Source organism: Rhinoraja longicauda, chromosome 11 (assembly GCF_053455715.1).
Source record: "Rhinoraja longicauda isolate Sanriku21f chromosome 11, sRhiLon1.1, whole genome shotgun sequence".
In the NCBI taxonomy this organism is placed as follows: domain Eukaryota; kingdom Metazoa; phylum Chordata; class Chondrichthyes; order Rajiformes; family Arhynchobatidae; genus Rhinoraja; species Rhinoraja longicauda.
Window position 1 is genome coordinate 58,723,220 of NC_135963.1, and position 22,411 is coordinate 58,745,630.

General features: G+C 48.1%; 1 protein-coding gene across 1 annotated transcript in view; it reads right to left on the reverse strand.

The window, feature by feature from the left end:
* lhx4 (LIM homeobox 4) overlaps positions 1–22,411 on the reverse strand; it is an 86,718-nt gene that overhangs the window by 18,375 nt on the left and 45,932 nt on the right. The window contains exon 3 of the mRNA XM_078408064.1: positions 5,889–6,091. Within this exon, the coding sequence (XP_078264190.1) occupies positions 5,889–6,091 (203 nt within the window). The remainder of the gene's footprint in view (positions 1–5,888; positions 6,092–22,411) is intronic.

The following is a 22,411-nucleotide window of genomic DNA, read 5'->3' on the forward strand; positions in this document are numbered from 1 at the left end:
CGGGTTCGATCCCGACTACGGGTGCTGTCTGTACGGAGTTTGTACGTTCTCCCCGGGACCGCGTGGGTTTACTCCGGGTGCTCTGGTCTCGTCCCACACTCCAAAGACGTACAGGTCTCTAGGTTATTTGGCTTCGGTAAAAAAACTGTAAAATGTTCCTAGCGTGGGCGAAAGGGGCCTCTTTCCGTGCTATATCTCCAAAATCTAAAGTCTATATCAAGCTGCCCACAGTGTACAGATACAGGATGAGGGGAATAAATTTGAGGAAGGATATTCTTGCTATTGAGGGCATGCAGCGTAGGTTTACTAGGTTAATTCCCAGAATGGCGGGACTGTCATATGTTGAAAGACTGGAGCGACTAGGCTTGTATACACTGGAATTTAGAAGGATGAGAGGAGATCTTATCGAAACGTATAAGATTATTACGGGGTTGGACACGTTAGAGGCAGGAAACATGTTCCCAATGTTGGGGGAGTCCAGAACCAGGGTCACAGTTTAAGAATAAGGGGTAGGCCATTTAGAACTGAGATGAGGAAAAACCTTTTCAGTCAGAGAGTTGTGAATCTGTGGAATTCTCTGCCTCAGAAGGCAGTGGGGGCCAATTCTCTGAATGCATTCAGGAGAGAGCTGGATAGAGCTCTTAAGGATAGCGGAGTCAGGGGGTATGGGGAGAAGGCAGGAACGGGGTACTGATTGAGAATGATCAGCCATGATCACATTGAATGGCAGTGCTGGCTCGAAGGACCGAATGGCCTCCTCCTGCACCTATTGTCTATTGTCTATAATAACGCTTAGTGCAAGATAAAGTGGAGGCACATTTCCTTTCCAGCGGAACGGAGAGACCAGTTTATGTTCTGCAGAGGTAGGTTGGAGCACACACTCATTGGTTTAAGTGTTCAGTGCCATTCCTTTGTCAGAGTGAAGGAGTTAATTCATTACGGGGCTGACAGAAAGAATTGCTCGAGACCTATAATTTGTGGCATCCTCTCCACCTGATGGATGGGCTCAGGTGATGTAATGCACAGTTGTATTTGCTGTTGTGATATTACTCAGTGTACACCACCTGCTCCAGGGGACTATTAATAACTATCTGCACAACAGGTTATTAGTAATTGTCATTAATCTCATTAATATTAGTCGATCAGTGGACTGCAGGTCAGTGACGGACATTAGATCTGATCACTTCAGCAACGCAGCAGCTATAGAATAGCATCGTGACCAGAGCTAATTTCCCATCCATTTGTCATGATCCTGCAACTACATTTAGCTGTTGTATTTTCATTGCTTTCCTTGCTTTGAGGTGGAGGAGAGATGTATTCAAGAGATTTTTAGATTTTTTAGATTTAGAGATACAGCGCGGAAACAGGCCCTTCGGCCCACCGGGTCCACGCCGCCCAGCGATCCCCGCACATTAACACTATCCTACACACACACTAGGGACAATTTTTTTTTAACATCTTACCCAGTCAATTAACCTACATACCTGTACTTCTTTGGAGTGTGGGAGGAAACCGAAGATCTCGGAGAAAACCCACGCAGGTCACGGGGAGAACGTACAAACTCCGTACAGACGGCGCCCGTAGTCAGGATCGAACCTGAGTCTCAGGCGCTGCATTCGCTGTAGGGCAGCAACTCTACCGCTGCGCCACCGAGAGTTAGATATAGCTGATGTATTCAAGAGAGAGAATCAGCTCTTAGGGCTAACGGAATCAAGGGACATGGGGAGAAAGCAGGAATGGGGTACTGATTTTGGATGATCTGCCACGGAGGGCCGAAATGGCCTACTTCTGCGCCCATTTTCTATGTTTCCAGGAGGGTGATCTGTGTGTGTGCGCACCTCTCCAATGATCCACCGCCTGCTCCACCATACAAGAAGCTGTCAGCATCTGCAGTTATTTTCTTACTTTCCCTCATCATGTATCTGTACACTGTAAATGGCTCAATTGTAATCGTGTATTGTCTTTCTGCGGACTGGTTAGCAAGCAACAAAAGCTTTTTACTGTACCTCGGTACACGTGACAATAAACTAAACTGTGCCTTATCTGCCTACCCTATCAATCTACTTCCCATTATACCCTTGACAACAAAGACCATCAATCTCCGATATTTTCAACAGGTCTTAGACAATAGACAATAGGTGCAGGAGTAGGCCATTCGGCCCTTTGAGCCAGCACCACCATTCAATGGCATTTCACCAGGCAATGGCTGATCATTCTCAATCAGTCCTGCTTCAGCAGCCTTTTACAAAGACCCCCAGAATTTCAGCCACTTTTCAGCGGCATTCCTGAGCTGCCTGCTTCTAAATATGCAGAAGAAGAAGGGTCCCGACCCAAAACGTCACCCATTCCTTTTCTCCAGAGATGCTGCCTGACCCACTGAGTTACTCCAGCATTTGTGTCTACCTGTTTCTAACATGGACGTTATGCCCACAATCCTAGATTCTAATCCTAGAATCCAAGAGCGGAGAAAGACGGCAGGAAACCTAAAGATTTTTCAAAGGCCTGTGATATTTGTGCTCAGAGCACAGAGAATGAAAGATCACAGGAGAAGTGGCACGGGTCAATAATAAGCCTTGTGCTTTCTTAAATTAAATGTATGGGAGGGAGGCAACAGAACTTCAAAGAACATGAGGGAAAACATTTTTGTATAAGATTTTCTTTTAAACATTTGAATCATGAAGGGAATAGATGGACACAAAATGCTGGAGTAACTCAGCGGGACAGGCAGCATCTCAGGATCGAAGGAATGCGCGATGTTTCGGGTCGAGATTCATCTTCAGACTGAGAGCCTCGACCCGAAACATCACCCATTCCTTCTATCTAGAGATGCTGCCTGTCCTGCTGAGTTACCCCAGCATTTTGTGTCTATCAGCATCTACAGTTCCTTCGTACACAGGGTTTAAGGTGAGAGGAGCAAGATTCAATTGGAAACCGAGTTTATAAGTTAATTTCTAGGAGATGAATTAGGCTGTTCGGCCCTTCAAGTCTACTCCGCCATTCAATCATAGCTGATCTAACTTTGCCTCTCAACCCAATTCTCCTGCCTTCTCCCCATAACTCCTGACACGTTTACTAATCAAGAATCTGTTAATCTCCACCTTTAAAATATCCATTGACTTTGCCTCCACAGCTGTCTGTTTCACTGAGGGGCAGATGTTTCTCACAGCAGGTGGTTGCTATGTGGAATGAGCTGCCTGAGGAGGAAGTTAAGGCAGATACTATAACGACATTTAAAAGACACTTGAACAGGTACGTTTATAAGAAAGGTTTAGAGGGATATGAGCATATCTATATCTCTCGTTTCCCTTTCCCCCGACTCTCCAGCCTGAAGAAGGGTCTCGACCTGAAACATCACCCATTCCTTCTCTCCGGAGATGCTGCCTGACCCGCTGAGTTACTCCAGCATTTTGTGTCGATCTTCAGTAAATGAGACTTGCTTATCTGGGGCATCTTGGTCGGCGTGGACGAGTTGGGGTGAGAGGCCTGTGCTGTAAGGCTTCACGACTATTAGACCAGATTAATAGTAAGAAGAATCCACTTTAACTTGATGGGTAAGTGCGAGAGAGACCACGTTTCAGGGATATGGGGAAATAAGGAGAGGGGGAATGGGAATAATAGGCTGGCTTCTTTCAGCAGGTATAATAACAGGATTTAAAAGGCACTTGGACATGTATATGGATAGACCAGATTTGGAGGGATATGTGCCAATTGCAGGCAAATGGGACTAGCTTGGGCTGGGGTATCATAGTCACAGAGGCAGACAGCATGGAAACAGGCCCTTCGGCCCAACTTGCCCACGCCAACCAACATACCCCATCGACACTCATCCTACCTGCCTGAACTTGGTCCATAACCCTCCACACCTGGCCTATCCATGCACCCGTCTCTTAAATGTTATGATATTACCTTCCTCAACTACCTCCTCTGGCAGATTGTTCCGTACACCCTCTACAGTTTGTGTAAAAAAGTTACCCCTCAGGTTCCTATTAAATCTTAAAACATATGTCCCCACCACTTAAAACATATGTCCTCTGATTCTCGATTCCCCTACTCTGTGCATTTACCCTATCTAATCGAAAGGTCTCGACCCGAAACGTCACCCATTCCTTCTCTCCTGAGATGCTGCCTGACCTGCTGAATTACTCCAGCATTTTGTGAAATAAATACCTTCGATTTGTACCAGCATCTGCAGTTATTTTCTTACAGTTATGATTTTATACACCTCTATAAGATCACCCCTCATCCTCTTGCACTCCAAGGAATGCATTTCTCGCCTGCTCAACCTCTCTGGTCCTCGTTAATCTTCTCAGCACCCTTTCCAGCTTGACAACATCTTTCCTACAGCATGGTGCCCAGAACTGAACACAGTACGGGTGGTTAGTATGAGTGTCAGAGGTTATGGGGAGAAGGCAGGAGAATGGGGTCAGGAGTGGGAGATGGATCAGCCATGATTAAATGGCGGAGTAGACTTGAAGGGCTGAATGGCCTAATTCTTCTCCTATCTCTTATGAATACACTAAATGTGGCCTCGTTATCGGCATGGATAAGTTGGGGCTGTTTGTTACGCTGCACGGCTCTACGACCCTGTGAATCTGCTCGTATATCTTAGAGTAGAAAGGCTTCCCCTCATCCATTATAGATGAGGCTCTCATTAGGGTCTTCTACATCCCGCAGCCCCGCTCTTGCTCCCCCTCCCCCCACTCGCAACAAGGACAGAATCCCCCTCGTTCTCACCTTCCACCCCACCAGCCAGCGGATCCAACAAATCATCCGCCAACATTCCCGTCACCTACAACGGGACCCCACCACTGGCCATATCTTCCCATCCCCTCCCCTTTCTGCGTTCCGCAGAGACCGTTCCCTCCGTAACTCCCTGGTCCACTCGTCCCTTCCTACCCAAACTACCCCATCCCCGGGCACTTTCCCCTGCAACTGCAGGAGATGCGACACCTGTACCTTTACTCCCCCCTCAACTCCATCCAAGGACCCAAACAGTCTTTCCAGGTGAGACAGAGGTTCACCTGCACCTCCTCCAACCTCATCTATTGCATCCGCTGCTCCAGATGTCAACTTATTTACATCAGCGAAACCAAACGCAGGCTCGGCGATCGCTTCGCTCAACACCTGCGCTCGGTCCGCATTGACCAAACTGGTCTCCCGGTGGCCGAGCACTTCAACTCCCCCTCCCACTCCCAGTCTGACCTTTCTGTCATGGGCCTCCTCCAGTGCCATAGTGAAGCCCACCGGAAATTGGAGGAACAGCACCTCATATTTCGCCTGGGCAGCTTGCAGCCCAGCGGTATGAACATTGACTTCTCCAACTTTAGATTGGCCCTCTCTTCCCCTTCCCCTTCCCAGATCTCCCACTGTCTTCCTGTCTCCACCTATATCCTTCCTTTGTCCCGCCCCCCTGACATCAGTCTGAAGAAGGGTCTCGACCCGAAACGTCACCCATTCCTTCTCTCCCGAGATGCTGCCTGACCTGCTGAGTTACTCCAGCATTTTGTGAATAAATACCTTCGATTTGTACCGGCATCTGCAGTTATTTTCTTAGAGTAGAAAGATTCTGTTGACGCTGTGAGCAAGCCACAGTGCCTCGTTAAACATAAGATAGACACAAAATGCTGGAGTAACTCAGTGGGACAGGCAGCATCTCTGGAGAGAATGAACAGGTGACATTTGGGGTCGAGACCCTTCCTCAGACTCGACCCCAAACGTCACCCATTCCTTCTCTCCCGCTGAGTTACTCCAGCATGTTGTGTCCATCGTGGGTTTAAACCGGTATCTGCAGTCCCCTGTCCTGCACGCCTTGTTGAACATGATGGAGAAAGAGGATGCAAGGTGATCTCCATCTCACCGCAAACTCACGGTGCCAGCAGGCTGCTTACCGTTCTGCTTGGCCGTCTCGTAGTCCTCCTTGCACACCAGCCGGCTGTCTTCCATCAGGTAGAACTCATCCCCCGTGGCCAGCTGTCGGTTACACATGATGCAGGAGAAGCAGTGGAGGTGGTAGACAAAGTCCTGGGCTTTCCGCACCACCTGGGTCGGGGGGATGCCCTGTTGGCACGCCGCACATTTTGTCCCAAAGCGTCTACAACCAGCCAGAAGGAAACAGAAACACAAAGGTACATTTATTGTACGGGGATGCCCCAAATGAACACAACACTGCTTCTAAGTCTCAGTACAAGGTTCCAACTCCATTCAGCTTGTCATAGCTCAAAGCGTTCTAAGAACTTTGGACCTGGAGTTTAGTTTAGGTTCAGTTTAGTTTAGAGATACAAAGTGGAAACAGGCCCTTCGGACCACCGAGTCTGCACCAACAGCGATCCTCGCACATTAACCTACCCTACACACACTTGAGACAATCTGCATTCATACCAAGCCAATTAACCTGCAACCTGCACCTCTTTGGAGTGCGGGAGGAAACCGAAGATCTCAAAGAAAATTCACGCAGGTCACGGGGTGAACGTACAAACTCCGTACAGATAGCACCTTTCGAACCCGGGTCTCTGGCGCTGTAAGGCAGCAACTCTACCGCTGCGCCACCGTGCCACAAACAGTTCCTAAGCAAACACAATAGGGTCCGAGCCACAAGGAGGTAGGTGGGAGCCACATTCCCAACGTTTTTTGAGCACTCTGTAAGGTCAGTTCCTAAAGAAACACAGTGGGATCCGAGCCACAAGGAGATTGATGGTGGCCACATTCCCAAAGATGTCTCAGCACTTTCTGGGTGGCACGGTGGTGCAGCAGTAGAGTTACTGCCTCACAGCGCAGGAGACCCGGTTCGATCCTGACTTCTGGTGCAGTCTGTACGGGGTTTGCACGTTCTCCCCATGACCTGTGTGGGTTTCCTCCAGAATCTCTGGTTTCCTCCCACACTCCAGAGACGTTGAGGTTTGTAGGCTAATTGGTTTGGTAACATTGTGATTTGCCCCTAGTGTGTGTAATAATAATAATAATAATAATACATTTTATTTATGTAGCGCTTTTCATATACTCAAAGACGCTTTACAGAGATTTTGAGAACATAGGGAAATGAATAAATAGATAAATAAGTAAATAAATAAATGAACAGAGAAAGGAGACAGAAGGTGAGGTGACCTTCAGTGGTTGAAGGCAGTACTGAACAGGTGAGACTTCAGTGATGTTTTGAATGTGGTGAGTGAGGAGGAGTCTCTAACGGTTTGGGGTAGTGAGTTCCATAGGGTGGGAGCAGCGATGGAGAAAGCCCTGTCCCCCCAGGATCTGAGTTTAGTCCGGATGTGGGGGGATAGGAGATTGGCAGCAGCAGAGCGGAGGGTGCAGGTGGGAGTGTGCCTGTGGAGGAGGTCGGTCAGGTAGGATGGGGCCAGGTTATGGAGGGCTTTGTAGGTTATGAGGAGGATTTTGTACTGGATTCTCTGGGGGATGGGGAGCCAGTGGAGTTTATAAAGGACGGGGGTGATATGGTCACGGATCGAGGTGTGTGTGAGTAGACGGGCAGCGGAGTTTTGAATGTATTGAAGTTTATTGATGATTTTTGAGGGTGCGCCATAGAGGAGGCTGTTGCAGTAGTCCAGACGGGAGGTGATGAAGGCGTGGATGAGGGTTTCTGCAGCTGTGGAGGAGAGGCATGGACGGAGACGGGCAATGTTTTTGAGGTGGAAGAAGGCTGTCTTTGTGATGTGTTTGATGTGTTTGTCGAAGGAGAGGGTTTGATCAAGGATGATTCCAAGATTCCGGATGTGAGGTGAGGTGGATACTGGGAGACCATCAATGTTGAGGATGAAGTTTTGGGTGGAGTGTAGGGTAGTTTTGGATGAAGTGTAGGGTAGTGTCAGCCAGTGTACGGGGATCGCTGGTCGGCGCGGACTCAGTGGGCCGAAGGTGTCTGTTCTCATGCCGAGAGGGACGTCTGTTCGTTGATCGATCCGCACGTCCATGGAAGGCGATGCTGGAGGCCGACAGCAGCCTGGGGCTTGCCTAGAATGGCCACAGCTCAAGAGGACCAGAGAGCAGACTGGACTTTGAAAATGGCACCATTTGGCGCCTCTTGGATGCGGGGCTCAGTGGACTATTTCTGTACACTTGTGCTAAGTGGACTTTCCACTCATCACTTTCATTTCATTTTTCATGTATCTTGTGTTTTATGACTGTTGGCAGATTAATTTCCCTCCTGGGATAAATAAAGTTCTATTGTATCACAACGTATCGTAACTGGGGGAATTGTGCTTAGGTATGGCAATCCTCAACTGGACTGTTTGTAAGAAGAGAATTTCACGGTGCCGAGACCATAAAGCACCGTTGCAAACAAGGCTTTTCACTGTACCTCAGTACACCTGTCAATAATAAACCTAAACCTAAAACGTAAAGAACGAACACTGAGTGGGAGCCAGTCTATCCTTTAATGCTGGATGTCTTTGGCAGCTTGCCATCCACAAATGTGTTTACTCATCACATCATCGTTCCAAGTTTGAAAGATTATTATAATATTCCTGAGTGAATGGGTGTAGGTTGACTGATGAGAAGGCTATCCATAATGAAAAAACAGTGCACCACGTTATAAATTTCAGCACTCTGGGGCCAAGTCCCTAGCCTCCTGCAAGACCCACATCCAAGCAAATCCATCATCGCTGACAAAACTCGTTTACCGTCTGCCTTTCCGTGCCTTGGCCTCGAGAGCCTTTGTGCTTGTGTCAGCTGTGACTAAGTGGGCAGAGGTCTCGGCTGTGTGACAAAGGCCAAGGTGGACCAAGAGCTTCAGTGTGTAATCTGTCCGTCCAGAACAAGGGGCCACAGTTTAAGAATAAGGGGTAGGCCATTTAGAACTGAGATGAGGAAAAACCTTTTCAGTCAGAGAGTTGTGAATCTGTGGAATTCTCTGCCTCAGAAGGCAGTGGAGGCCAATTCTCTGAATGCATTCAAGAGAGAGCTAGATAGAGCTCTTAAGGATAGCGGAGTCAGGGGGTATGGGGAGAAGGCAAGAACGGGGTACTGATTGAGAATGATCAGCCATGATCACATTGAATGGCGGTGCTGGCTCGAAGGGCCAAATGGCCTCCTTCTGCACCTATTGTCTGTTGTCTACAGAGAACAAGCGCGGGGGGGGGGGGGGGGGGGGAGAGACACACCATCAGAAGTGCTGGGAAGGAACTCCAGAAGCTGGTTTACTCTGAAGATAGGCACAAATAGCTGTGTGGTCACAAAAGGAGTGCTACCTTTCTCATGCAACGCAGAACCAGGAGGTGTATTTACTTGCACCCGCCCCTCATGGGGTTTGGGAATACACAGATTTCCATGGAGTTATTTAGACACCAAATGCTGGAGTAACTCAACGGGACAGGCCGCATCTCTGGAGAGAAAGGATAGGTGATGTTTCCTAGTCAATAGGCAATAGACAATAGACAATAGGTGCAGGAGTAGGCCATTCGGCCCTTCGAGCCAGCACCGCCATTCAATGTGATCATGGCTGATCATTCTCAATCAGTACCCCGTTCCTGCCTTTTCCCCATACCCCCTGACTCCGCTACCCTTAAGAGCTCTATCTAGCTCTCTCTTGAATGCATTCAGAGAATTGGCCTCCACTGCCTTCTGAGGCAGAGAATTCCACAGATTCTCAACTCTCTGACTGAAAAAGTTTTTCCTCATCTCCGTTCTAAATGGCCTACCCCTTATTCTTAAACTGTGGCCCCTGGTTCTGGACTCCCCCAACATTGGGAACATGTTTCTTGCCTCTAACGTGTCCAACCCCTTAATAATCTTATACGTTTTGATAAGGTCCCTTCTCATCCTTCTAAATCCCAGTGTATCGAGTGATACAGCATGGAAACAGGCCCTTTGGCCCAACTTGCCCACACCGGCCAACATGTCCCAGCTACACTAGTTCCACCTGCCTGCGTTTGGTCCATATCCCTCCAAACCTGTCCTATCCATGTACTTGTCTAACAGTTTCTTAAACGATTAGATAATCCCTGCCTCAACTACCTCCTCTGGCAGCTTGTTCCATACACCCACCACCCTCTATGTGAAAAAGTTACCCCATCAGATTCCTGTTGAATCTTTTCCCCTTCACCTTAAACCTATGTCCACTGGTCCTCGATTCACCTACTCTGGGCAAGAGACGCTGTGCATCTACCCGATCTATTCCTCTCATGATTTTATACACCTCTATAAGATCACGTCTCATCCTCCTGCACTCCAAGGATCCTCCTGAGTCCCGGCCTACTCAACCTCTGCCTATGGCTCAGACCCTCTAGTCCGGGCAACATCCTCTGAAATTTCAGGTCAGACCCTTTCTTCAGGCTAAAAGTAGAGGTGGGGAGGGCGGGAATATACTGGAGGTGAGAAAAGGCCAGAACAAATCAGGGCCGGCAACAGATGACCTCAGGAAGGGTGGAGCCCACAATGGGTCATTGTTGGCTGGGGAAGGCGTGATAACAAAAGAGATACAAGGATGAGAAAAGTGAAACTGATAGGACATCTAGGGTGGGGGAGGGGAGAGAGGGGAGGGGAGAGAATGCAGGAGTTACTTGAAATTAGAGAAACCGGTGTTCATACCACCAGGTTGTAAGCTGCCCAAGCAAAATATGTGGTGCTGTTCCTCCAATTTGTGCTGGGCCTCACACTGACAATGGAGGAGGCCCAGGACAGAAAGGTCAGTGTGGGAAAGGGAAGGGGAGTTAAAGTGTTTGGCAACCGGGAGATCACGTAGGCCAAGGCGGACTGAGATTAAGTGTTCAGCGTAACGATCGTCGAGCCTGCGAATGGTCTCCCCGATGTATAGGTGTCCACACCGGGAGCAGAGGATGCAGTAGATGAGGTTGGAGGAGGTGCAGGTGAACCTCGGCCTCACCTGAAAGGTCTGTCGGGGTCTTTGGACAGAGTCGAGGGAGGAGGTATAGGGACAGGTGTGACAATCCTGACTATGGGTGCTGTCTGTAAGGAGTTTGTACCCTCTTCCCGTGACTTACGTGGGTTTTCTCTGGGATCTCCAGTTTCCCCCCACATTCCAAAGACGTACAGATGTCTAGGTTAATTGGCTTGGTATAATTGTAAATTGTCCCTAGTGTGTGTAAGGATAGTGTTAATGTGCGGGGATTTTGGGTCGGCGCAGTCTCGGTGGGCCGAAGGGCCTGTTTCTACGTGGTATTTAAACTAAACAAAAACAAAACTAAAAGGCGAGGTTGATTTGTGGCAGAGTTGTCAAGAAGGAGGCCCTTCAGCCCATCAGGTCTGCACTGACCACAAACCACTTATTTTGTAACTGAGGAAACACCAAATGCTGGAGTAACTCAGCAGGTCAGGCAGCATCTCTGGTGGATACAGAGAGGCGATGTTTTGGGTCAGGACCTTTCTTCAAACCTGAAGCATTGCCTATTTATATCCTCCAGAGAAGCTGCCTGGCCTGCTGATTTACTCCAGCACTTTTTTTTAAACCAGCATCAGCAGTTCCTTGCATCGCCCTTTTACTCTGATCATACCTTCGCCTATTTTACTCTGCCTGCATTTCTATCATTAATTCTCCACAAGCCCCACCTCCATCTCACTCACATACAAACCTGGGGCAACTTACACCAGTGGCCAGTAAACCTACAAACCCGAGGAAACCGGAGCACCCGGAGGAAACCCATGTAGTCAGGAACAACGTGCAAACTCCACACAGACTGCACCTGAGGCTACAATCAAACCTGGCTTGCTGGACCCTGGTGGAGATATGTTCTGAATAATTTAGAACAGACAACTTCCGTTGAAGTCCAATAATTTAAAACAGACAACAAGGTGGTGAATCTATGGAATTCCTTGCCACAGAAGGCTGTGGAGGCCAAGTCAGTGGATATTTTTAAGGCAGAGATAGATAGATTCTTGATCAGTACGGGTGTCAGAGGTTATGGGGAGAAGGCAGGAGAATGGGGTTAGGAGGGAAAGATAGATCAGCCATGATTGAATAGCAGAGTAGACTAGATGGGCCGAATGGCTTAACCCTACTCCTATAACTTATGATCCCCAATTTGACAGAGAATAGTACTTTCCCATGACCTTTCTCTGCACGTCAACAACGATTACTGATGTTAAGAAGGAAATGTCATGTGGTAACAATGAGGGATGTACAGTTATTCAGCTTCTTCCCAAGTGGGAAGTCTCAAGTATTTTCAGTGTGTTGCCCAGGACCCTGGATGTCCAAAATGGTCAACGTCTTCATCATTCTGCATGGCAATGGGAAAACTCCATCTCCCGACTAGTCAAATATCCAGCTCCATTTCAACACCTCTGTGCACTGAGCGTTTTCACCTGACTCTTTGAAAATTTCTTCACAAAATGCTGGAGTAACTCAGCAGGTCAGGCAGCATCTCAGGAGAGAAAGAATGGGTGACGTTTCAGGTCGAGACCCTTCTTCAGACTGATGTCAGGGGGGCGGGACAAAGGAAGGATATAGGTGGAGACAGGAAGATAGAGGGAGAACTGGGAAGGGGGAGGGGAAGAGAGGGACAGAGAATCTATCTAAAGTTGGAGAAGTCGATGTTCATACCACTGGGCTGCAAGCTGCCCAGGCGAAATATGAGGTGCTGTTCCTCCAATTTCCGGTGGGCCTCACTATGGCACTGGAGGAGGCCCAAGACAGAAAGGTCAGACTGGGAGTGGGAGGGGGAGTTGAAGTGCTCAGCCACCGGGAGATCAGTTTGGTCAATGCGGACCGAGCGCAGGTGTTGAGCGAAGCGATCGCCGAGCCTGCGCTTGGTTTCACCGATATAAATAAGTTGACATCTAGAGCAGCGGATGCAATAGATGAGGTTGGAGGAGGTGCAGGTGAACCTCTGTTTCTGATCTGTTGGACATTAGCAGTGGGATACAGAGCACATTGGCACCATTTGTTCCTGGAAATTATGCTCTACAATGCTGAGAAAGCATGTACCACCAGTCTCAGGAACAGCATCTTAGTTTAATTCAGTTTAGTTTATTGTCACGCGTACCGACGTGCAGTGAAAAGCTTTTGATGCGTGCTAACCGGTCAGCAGAAAGACAATACATGATTACAATCGAGCCTTTTACTGTGTACAGGTACATGATAAAGGAATAACGTTTAGTGTAAGGTAAAGCCAGCAATGTCTGATCAAAGATAGCCCGAGGGTCACCAATGAGGTAGATAGTAGTTCAGCACTGTTCTCTAGTTGTTGTAGGTTGGTTCAGTTGCCTGACAACAGCCGGGAACATTTTCCCCACTGTTATCAGGCTTCTGAACTTCCATTAATCTGATTCACTTCCACCTCATTGTGGACATTGGACTTAGTTTCGCTCAACACCTTCGCTCAGTCCGCCTCAACCAACCTGACCTCCCGATGGCTGAGCACTTCAACTCCCCCTCCCACTCCCAGTCTGACCTTTCTGTCATGGGCCTCCTCCAGTGCCATAGTGAGGCCCACCGCAAATTGGGGGAACAGCACCTCATATTTCGCATGGGCAGCTTACAGCCCAGCGGTATGAACATTGATTTCTCTAACTTCAGATAGCTCCTCTGTCCCTCTCTTCCCCTCCCCCTTCCCAGTTCTCCCACAGTCTTCCTGTCTCCAACCACATCCTTTCGTGTCCTGCCCTCTCCCCTGACATCAGTCTGAAGAAGGGTCTCGACCCGAAACATCACCCATCCCTTCTCTCCTGAGATGCTGCCTGACCCGCTGAGTTACTCCAGCATTTTGTGATACCTTGGACTTAGTTTAGTTTAGTTTAGACACAGCGTGGAAATAGACTCTTCATCCCACCCTGTCCACAGCAAATGTTGATTTCCTGTTCACACTAGTTCTATCCTACACACTGGGGGTGATTTACAGAAGCTAATTAGCCTACAAACCTGCATGTTTTTGGAATGTGGGAGGAAAGCGGAGCTACCGGAGAAAACCCACGTGGTTACAGGGAGAATGTACAAACTCCGCACAGACAGCACCCGTAGTCAGGATCGAACCGAGATCAACTATACCACTGCACCACTATCCCTGAAATTGGTGTGCTCCAATGCTAAGAACTATATTCTACACTCTGTATCTCCCCCTTTGCTCGATCCTTTGTACTTGAGTTTGATTTGATTGTATTTATGTGTGGTATATACCGTATATGATCTCTTCATTTAGTTTAGTGATGCAATGTGGAAACAGGCCCTTCAGCCCACCAATTCCGTGCCGACCAGCAATCCTCGCACACTAGCACTATCCTACACACAATCGAGACAATTTACAGTTTTAGATTTAGATTTAGATTTAGAGATACAGCGCGGAAACAGGCCCTTCGGCCCACCGAGTCCGCACCGCTCAGCGATCCCCGCACATTAACACTATCCTACACACACTAGGGACAATTCTTTTTTACATTTGCCCAGCCAATTAACCTACATACCTGTACGTCTTTGGAGTGTGGAAGGAAACCGAAGATCTCGGAGAAAACCCACGCAGGTCACGGGGAGAACGTACAAACTCCGTACAGACGGCGCCCGTAGTCAGGATCGAACCTGAGTCTCCGGCGCTGCATTCGCTGTAAGGCAGCAACTCTACCGCTGCGCTACCGTGCCACCGTTTTACCAAGCCAATTAACCTACAAACCTGTACGTCTTTGGGATGTAGGAGAAAACTGGAGCACCTGGAGAAAAGGCACGCAGGTCACGGGGAGAACGTACAAACTCTGCACAGATCGCACCCGTAGTCAGGATCGAACCTGGGTCTCTGGCGCCGTGAGGCAGCAACTCTACCGCTGCACCACTGTTTGCATATCACGCAAAATGAAGTTTTTCACTCTAATAATAAACGTGACAATAATCAACCTAAACCTAATCCTAAACATAAACCTGGAATACAGACTCAGCACAGGCTGAGACCCTTCACTAAGACCCTTCTCACCTCAGGGTCCTACCACATGCTTCAAGCTGTGAGCCATGTCCTATGTGAGACCTTCCTCCTTGCGACCACATGACATTTCCTTCTTAACGTTAGTGATCTGTGTCGACATGCATGGAAAGGCCATGGGTAAGTACTCATCTCTGTCAAATTGAAGTTGTCTTTTCTAAATCATTCTGAACATATTTCCACCAGGGACTGGATTGGCTTTGCCTAAAGTAATTTTCCATTGTGTTGCTGCAGTTAGTGTAGGGACAGTGTGGATCAAAGCTGATCACAGCTCCATGAACACTGGCACTAACACGCGTGTGATGCAGGGCTAGAGAGACACACACAAAAGTCCTTATCCACAATGACCGTTAGAGATGTCATGCTGAGGCTCCATACGGCACTGGTCTTTGGAGTATTGTGAGCAATTTTGGGCCCCATATCTGAGGAAGGATGTGCTGGCTCTGGAGAGGGTCTAGAGGAGGTTTACAAGAATGATTCCAGGAATGAGTGGGTTAACATATGATGAGCGTTTGACAGCACTTGGGCCTGTACTCGCTGGAGGTTAGAAGGTTGAGGGGGGACCTCATCGAAACTTACAGAATAAAGAAAGGCATAGAGTGGATGTGGAGAGGATGTTTCCACTGGTGGGAGAGTCTAAGATCAGAGGTCACAGCTTCAGAATTAAAAGGTACTCTTTTAGAAAGGAGGTGAGGAGGAACTTCTTTAGTCAGAGGGTGGTGCATCTGGTGGTGGGTGGTGAATCTGTGGAATTCTGCCACAGAGGGCTGTGGAGGCCAAGTCAGTGGATATTTTTAAGGCAGAGATTGACAAATTCTTGATTGGAACGGGTATCAAGGGTTATGGGGAGAAGGCAGGAAAACGGGATTAGGAGGCAGAGATCAGCCATGATTGAATGGCGGAGTGGACTCGATGGGCCGAATGGCCTAATTCTACTCCTATAACTTGTGTGTGAATGACACTGCCTCTTGCTGCATTGGTTTACCTGCTCACTGGTAATACTATCTCAAAAGCAAAGAGGCAAAGCAAAAACCTACAGAAGCAAGGAACTGCAGATGCTGGTTAAGAAACAACAGGACACTATATGCTGGAGTAGCAGGAATCTGAGGGGTAACTTTTTCACACAAAGGGTGGTGGGTGTATGGAACAAGCTGCCAGAGGAGGTAGTTGACTATCGCAACATTTATGAAACAATTAGACAGGTACATTGATTGGGTAGGTGGTAGATGGATATGGTCCAAATGCAGGCAGGTAGGACTAGTGAAGATGGGACATGTTGGTTGGTGTGGGCAAGTTGGGCCGAAGGGCCTGTTTCCACTCTGTGTGACTCGATGACTCTAAATCAGTAGGTCAGGCAGCATCTCTGGAGAAAATAGACAGGTGACATTTTGGGTCGGGACCCTTCTTCAGTCTAATTACGGGGGTGGGGGGGGGAGGATGCTGAAAGAGACAGGACAATGTCTGGCAGGTAATAGGTGAGTGGGGGGATTGATAGGCAGATGTTTAGAACAAAGGTCAGGGATAAGAGCACAAGGTGTGAGACAGGTTTGCAAAATGTGAAGCTAGAGGGAGGAAAGTTGCAGGAATTGAGGAGGGGGAGGGAGGATATAGGTGTATGTCCAGGTGGGGCACAAATGGGGGGGGTGGGGGGAGATAGGGGGGTTATGGGAGAGAAAGCTTCAGGAAAACTAAGGGAAAGTCCTGCTGACACCCAGAGAAGATGACTCCAATCCATGTCTGAGTCCACACTAACCGAAGACAGACACAAAGAGCTGGACTCCGCGGGTCAGGCAGCATCTCTGGAAAGAAGGAATATGTGACGTTTTGGGTCGGGACTCTTCTTCAGACTGAGAGTCAGGGGAAAGGGAACGAGAGATATTGATGGTGATGTCGTTCTAGAACAGATTAATGAAAGATATGCAAAAAAACCATGATGATAGAAACATAGAAACATAGAAAATAGGTGCAGGAGTAGGCCATTCGGCCCTTCGAGCTTGCACCGCCATTCAATATGATCATGGCTGATCATCCAACTCAGTATCCCGTACCTGCCTTCTCTCCATACCCCCTGATCCCTTTAGCCACAAGGGCCACATCTAACTCCCTCTTAAATATAGCCAATGAACTGGCCTCAACTACCTTCTGTGGCAGAGAATTCCACAGATTCACCACTCTCTGTGTGGAAAAAAAAACTTTCTCATCTCGGTCCTAAAAGACTTCCCCCTTATCCTTAAACTGTGACCCCTTGTTCTGGACTTCCCCAAAAGAAGCAGGCCATTGTTGGCTCTGGGCTCGGAGATGATGAGTTGTACAGACAATGAAATTCGCCAAGACGACAATGAAACTGCAAAACAACCAGGTAGACACAAAATGCTGGAGTAACTCAGCGGGACAGACAGCATCTCTGGAGAGAAGGAATGGGTGACGTTTCGGGTCAAGACCCTTCTTCAGACAACCAGGATGGGGCGGAATGGAGAGAAGGGGGATGCAAGGGTTACCTGACGTTAGAGAAATCAATATTCATACCTCTGGGGTGTAAGCTGCCCAAGCGAAATATGAGGTGCTGTTCCTCAAATTTACATTTGGCTTCACTCTGACATTGGAGGAGGCCCAGGACAGAGAGGTCAGTGTGGGAATGAGAGGGGAGTTAAAGTGTTTGGCAACTGGGAGATCACATAGGCCAAGGTGGACTGAGTGAAGGTGTTCAGCCAAACGATTGCCCAGTCTGCGCTTGGTCTCGCCGATGCATAAGAGTCCACACCTAGAATGAATTCCCTAGATTCACCACCCTCTGACTAAAGAAATTCCTCCTCATCTCATTTCTAAATGTTCATCCTTTAATTGTGCGGCTGTGCCCTCTGGTCCTAGACTCTCCCACTGGTGGAGAAATCCTCTCCACATCCACTCTATCCAGAACTATCACTATTCAGTAAGTTTCAATGAGGTCCCCTCTCATCCCTCTAAACTGATTGATATGTTCTTGATTAGTGCGGGTGTCAGGGGTTATGGGGAGAAGGCAGGAGACTGGGGCTGGGAGGGAGAGATAGATCAGCCATGATTGAATGGCGGAACAGCCTTGATGGGTCGAATGGCTTCATTCTGCTCTTCTAGTACCTGAGGGGTAACGTTTGTGCACAATGGGCTGTGGGAATGTTTTCTCCCTGCCCAAAGACGCTGACTGGCCTGGTGAATATTTCCAGGATCTTATATCATATCATATCATATATATACAGCCGGAAACAGGCCTTTTCGGCCCACCAAGTCCGTGCCGCCCAGCGATCCCCGTACATTAACACTATCCTACACCCACTAGGGACAATTTTTACATTTACCCAGCCAATTAACCTACATACCTGTACGTCTTTGGAGTGTGGGAGGAAACCGAAGATCTCGGAGAAAACCCACGCAGGTCACGGGGAGAACGTACAAACTCCTTACAGTGCAGCACCCGTAGTCAGGATCGAACCTGAGTCTCCGGCGCTGCATTCGCTGTAAAGCAGCAACTCTACCGCTGCGCTACCGTGCCGCCCTTCTGCTTTGGTTTCAGTCCTGCCGACTCATGAGTCAGATGGAGAAAGGAACTGACTCAGCAGTTATTGCCATCATGGCAGGAACAAAAATCACCGACAAAGATACTGCAGCCACAGATCCCATTAGTGCAGCATCCAGCCCTTCGCTGCCAAGAACAAAATTGTTGCTAATGCAGGAAAGCTGGCATAGGCTTGCAGACTGCAGATTTGCATTCTGCCGCATTTGTGCTGAGTCGCTGCTCAACCTGCAGTGAGGACCCACGCAGGTTACAGGGAGCAAGCCTGCAACTTTAGTTTAGCTTAGAGATACAGCGTGGAAACAGGCCCAGCAGCCCACCGAGTCCACGCCAACCAGCGATCCCCACACATTAACACTACGCTTGGGAAATTTTACATTTACACCAAGCCAATTAACCTACATACCTGTATGTCTTTGTTTATTATTGTCACCTGTACCGAGGTACAGTGAAAAGCTTTTGTTGCGTACCCTCCAGTCAGTGAGAAGGCTGTACATGATTGGGGCGGCTCGGTGGCGCAGCGGTAGAGTTACTGCCTCACAGCTCCAGAGACCCGAGTTCCATCCTGACCACGGGCGCTGTCCGTACGGAGTTTGTACGTTCTCCCCCGTGACCGCCTGGGTTTTCTCCGGGTGCTCCAGTTTCCTCCTACATTCCAAAGACTTTGTAGGTTTGTCGATTGACACAAAATGCTGGAGTAACTCAGCGGGACAGGCAGAATCTCTGGAGAGAAGGAATGGGTGATGTTTCAGGTCGAGACCCTTCTCCAGACTCGCAACATCACCCATTCCTTCTCCTCACTGATGCTGGAGCAATTGGGCTTGTATACACTGGAATTTAGAAGGATGAGGGGGGATCTTATTGAAACATATAAGATAATTAGGGGATTGGACACATTAGAGGCAGGAAACATGTTCCCAATGTTGGGGGAGTCCAGAACAAGGGGCCACAGTTTAAGAATAAGGGGTAGGCCATTTAGAACGGAGATGAAGAAGAACTTTTTCAGTCAGAGAGTGGTGAAGGTGTGGAATTCTCTGCCTCAGAAGGCAGTGGAGGCCAGTTCGTTGGATGCTTTCAAGAGAGAGCTGGATAGAGCTCTTAAGGATAGTGGAGTGAGGGGGTACGGGGAGAAGGCAGGAACGGGGTACTGATTGAGAGTGATCAGCCATGATCGCATTGAATGGCGGTGCTGGCTCGAAGGGCTGAATGGCCTACTCCTGCACCTATTGTCTATTGTCTATTGTCTATTGCCTGTCCCGCTGAGTTACTCCGGCATTTGTGTCTATCTTTGGTGTAGACTAGCATCTGCAGTTCCTTCCTACACGTTTGTAGGTTAATTGGCTTCAGTAAAATAATTGCAAATTGGTCCTAGTGTGTAGGATAGTGTTAATGTATCACTGGTCCGCACGGACTCAGTAGGCCTCAGGGCCTGTTTCCGCGCTCTGTCTCTAAACTAAACTAAGAAACTGAACTGGTTTCGTAATGGAGTAAAGAACAACAGGCAGTACACAGTAGTGGCGTGCACAAAAATAGACTCTCAGAATGCTTCAAATAAGTGAGGATGTAATTAGGAATTATGATTTGTTTTTGCACACAACCTAGGCAGTACACAAGGCTGTAATTTTTGTGCAAGATAAAGTCCAATGCAGACATTAAAGATAGTTCAAAGGTCTCCACCAAGGTGGATCAGTGGCCCAAGTTCACCCTGACCTCCAGCACTGTCTGTGTGGAGTTTGCACGCTCTCCCTGCCACTGCGTGGGTTTCCTTCGGATGCTCCGGTTTCTTCCCACATGTGCAGGTTTAATAGTTTAATTGCCACAGGGCGGCACGGTGGCGCAGCGGTAGAGTTGCTGCCTTACAGCGAATGCAGCGCCGGAGACTCAGGTTCGATCCTGACTACGGGCGCCGTCTGTACGGAGTTTGTACGTTCTCCCCGTGACCTGCGTGGGTTTTCTCCGAGATCTTCATTTTCCACCTACTCTCCAAAAGACGTGCAGGTTTGTAGGTTAATTGGCTGGGCAAATGTAAAGATTGACCCTAGTGGGTGTCGGATAGTGTTGATGTGCGGGGATCGCTGGGCAGCGCAGACCCGGTGGGCCGAAGGGCCTGTTTCTGCGCTGTATCTCTAAATCTAAAAAAGTAAATTGTCCCTAGTTTGTAGGCGAGTGGTGAAATCTGTGGGGACTTGATGGGAATATGAGGAGAATAAAATGGGATTAGTTTAGTTTAGTTAAGAGATACAGCGCGGAAACAGGTCCTTCGGCCCACCCTGCACATTAACACTATCCTACACACTCTAGGCACAATTTACATCTATTCCAAGCCAATTAACCTACAGACCTGTACATCTTTGGAGTATGGGAGGAAACCAGAGCACCCGGAGAAAACCCACGCAGATCACGGGGAGAACATTAAAACTCCATACAGACAGCACCTGTAGTCAGGAACGAACCCAGGTCTCTGGCACTTTGAGGCAGCAACTCTACTGCTGTGCCACTAATGTAGGCTGAAGTGGGTGCTTGATAGTCAGCATGGGCTCGGTGGGCAGAAGGGCCTGTCTGATTCTATAACTCTACGACATGGTCTGTAGCTTGCTGCATCAGGCCCTTCAAATAACCTTTGTTTTTTTCATCTACATGGTGCTGTTTAAACGTCGTTTACAAGTCTCTTAAGAAGGAAGGTGGAAGGAGCTAGAAATCTCATTCAGCACCATGAATTTGGTTGGTTGCAGATCTGATCAAGTGGTAATTATATAATGTGTTGTATAAGAAAATAACTGCAGATGCTGGTACAAATCGAAGGTATTTATTCACAAAATGCTGGAGTAACTCAGCGGGTCAGGCAGCATCTCAGGAGAGAAGGAATGGGCGACGTTTCGTGTCGAGACCATGAAGAAGGGTCTCGACCCGAAATGTCGCCCATTCCTTCTCTCCTGAGATGCTGCCTGACCTGCTGAGTTACTCCAGCATTTTGTGGGTAATTATATAATGGTCATTTCCTTTCTTTTGCATATGATTGACTTTCCAGGAATAATAAGGAGCATAAAATCACTTCAAAGAAAGTCCAAAGAAAGCTTCCGACCCGAAACCTCACCTGTTCCTTTTCCCCAGAGATGCTGCCTGATCCTCTGAGTTACTCCAGCACTTTGTGCTTATCTTCAAAGAGAACTACTCTGCCACATGCATTAAAAGCAACAGTCGTAAATCCGTGCATGTTAAATAAAGAAACAATTATTAGCTTCATCTTGTTTCGCAGCAATCTAAGCAGAAACTAGTTATAAATGTCAACAATAGTGCCTCCATACATAATACTCAAAATATCAGGCGCCCAAATATGGGCAGCATGGTGGTGCAGTGGTAGAGTTGCTGCCTTACAGCGCCAGAGACCCGGGTTCCAACCTGACCGCGTGCACTGTCTGCACGGAGTTTGTACCTTCTCCCCGTGACCTGCGTGGGTTTTCTCCGGGTGCTCCAGTTTCCTCCCACACTCCAAAGACGTATAGGTTTGTCGGTTAATTGGCTTTGGTTAAAATTATAAATTGTCCCTAGTGTGTAGGATTGTGTACGAAGATTGCTGGTCGGTACGGACTCGGTGGGCTGAAGGGCCTGTTTCCGCGCTGTAAGTCTAAACAAAATGCTGCCAGTTTCTGGCTAGTTCTACGTGGTTAAAACAAAACAGGTTTCACTTGTGTGACTATCAGAGATGCTTTCGATTGTTAAATAGTCCCCTCCCCAGAAAGGTTCTGCTCCACTTTGCGATAGGCAATTCAGGCACTTTGTGTCACTGTATATTAATGGTGGTATCAAGGCATTGATTGTTCTCTGACATACTTTGTTAAAGTACTTTTGGGACTATCAGCTTGCCACATAAGAGTATATTAATTTACTCCAGGGACATTAAACATTAAATGACCACAGTATATTATTATATTTTAAGGACATTGAGGACTCTGAGATGCAGTATATTAATAAACGACACAGATGTTGTGCTCTGTGAATG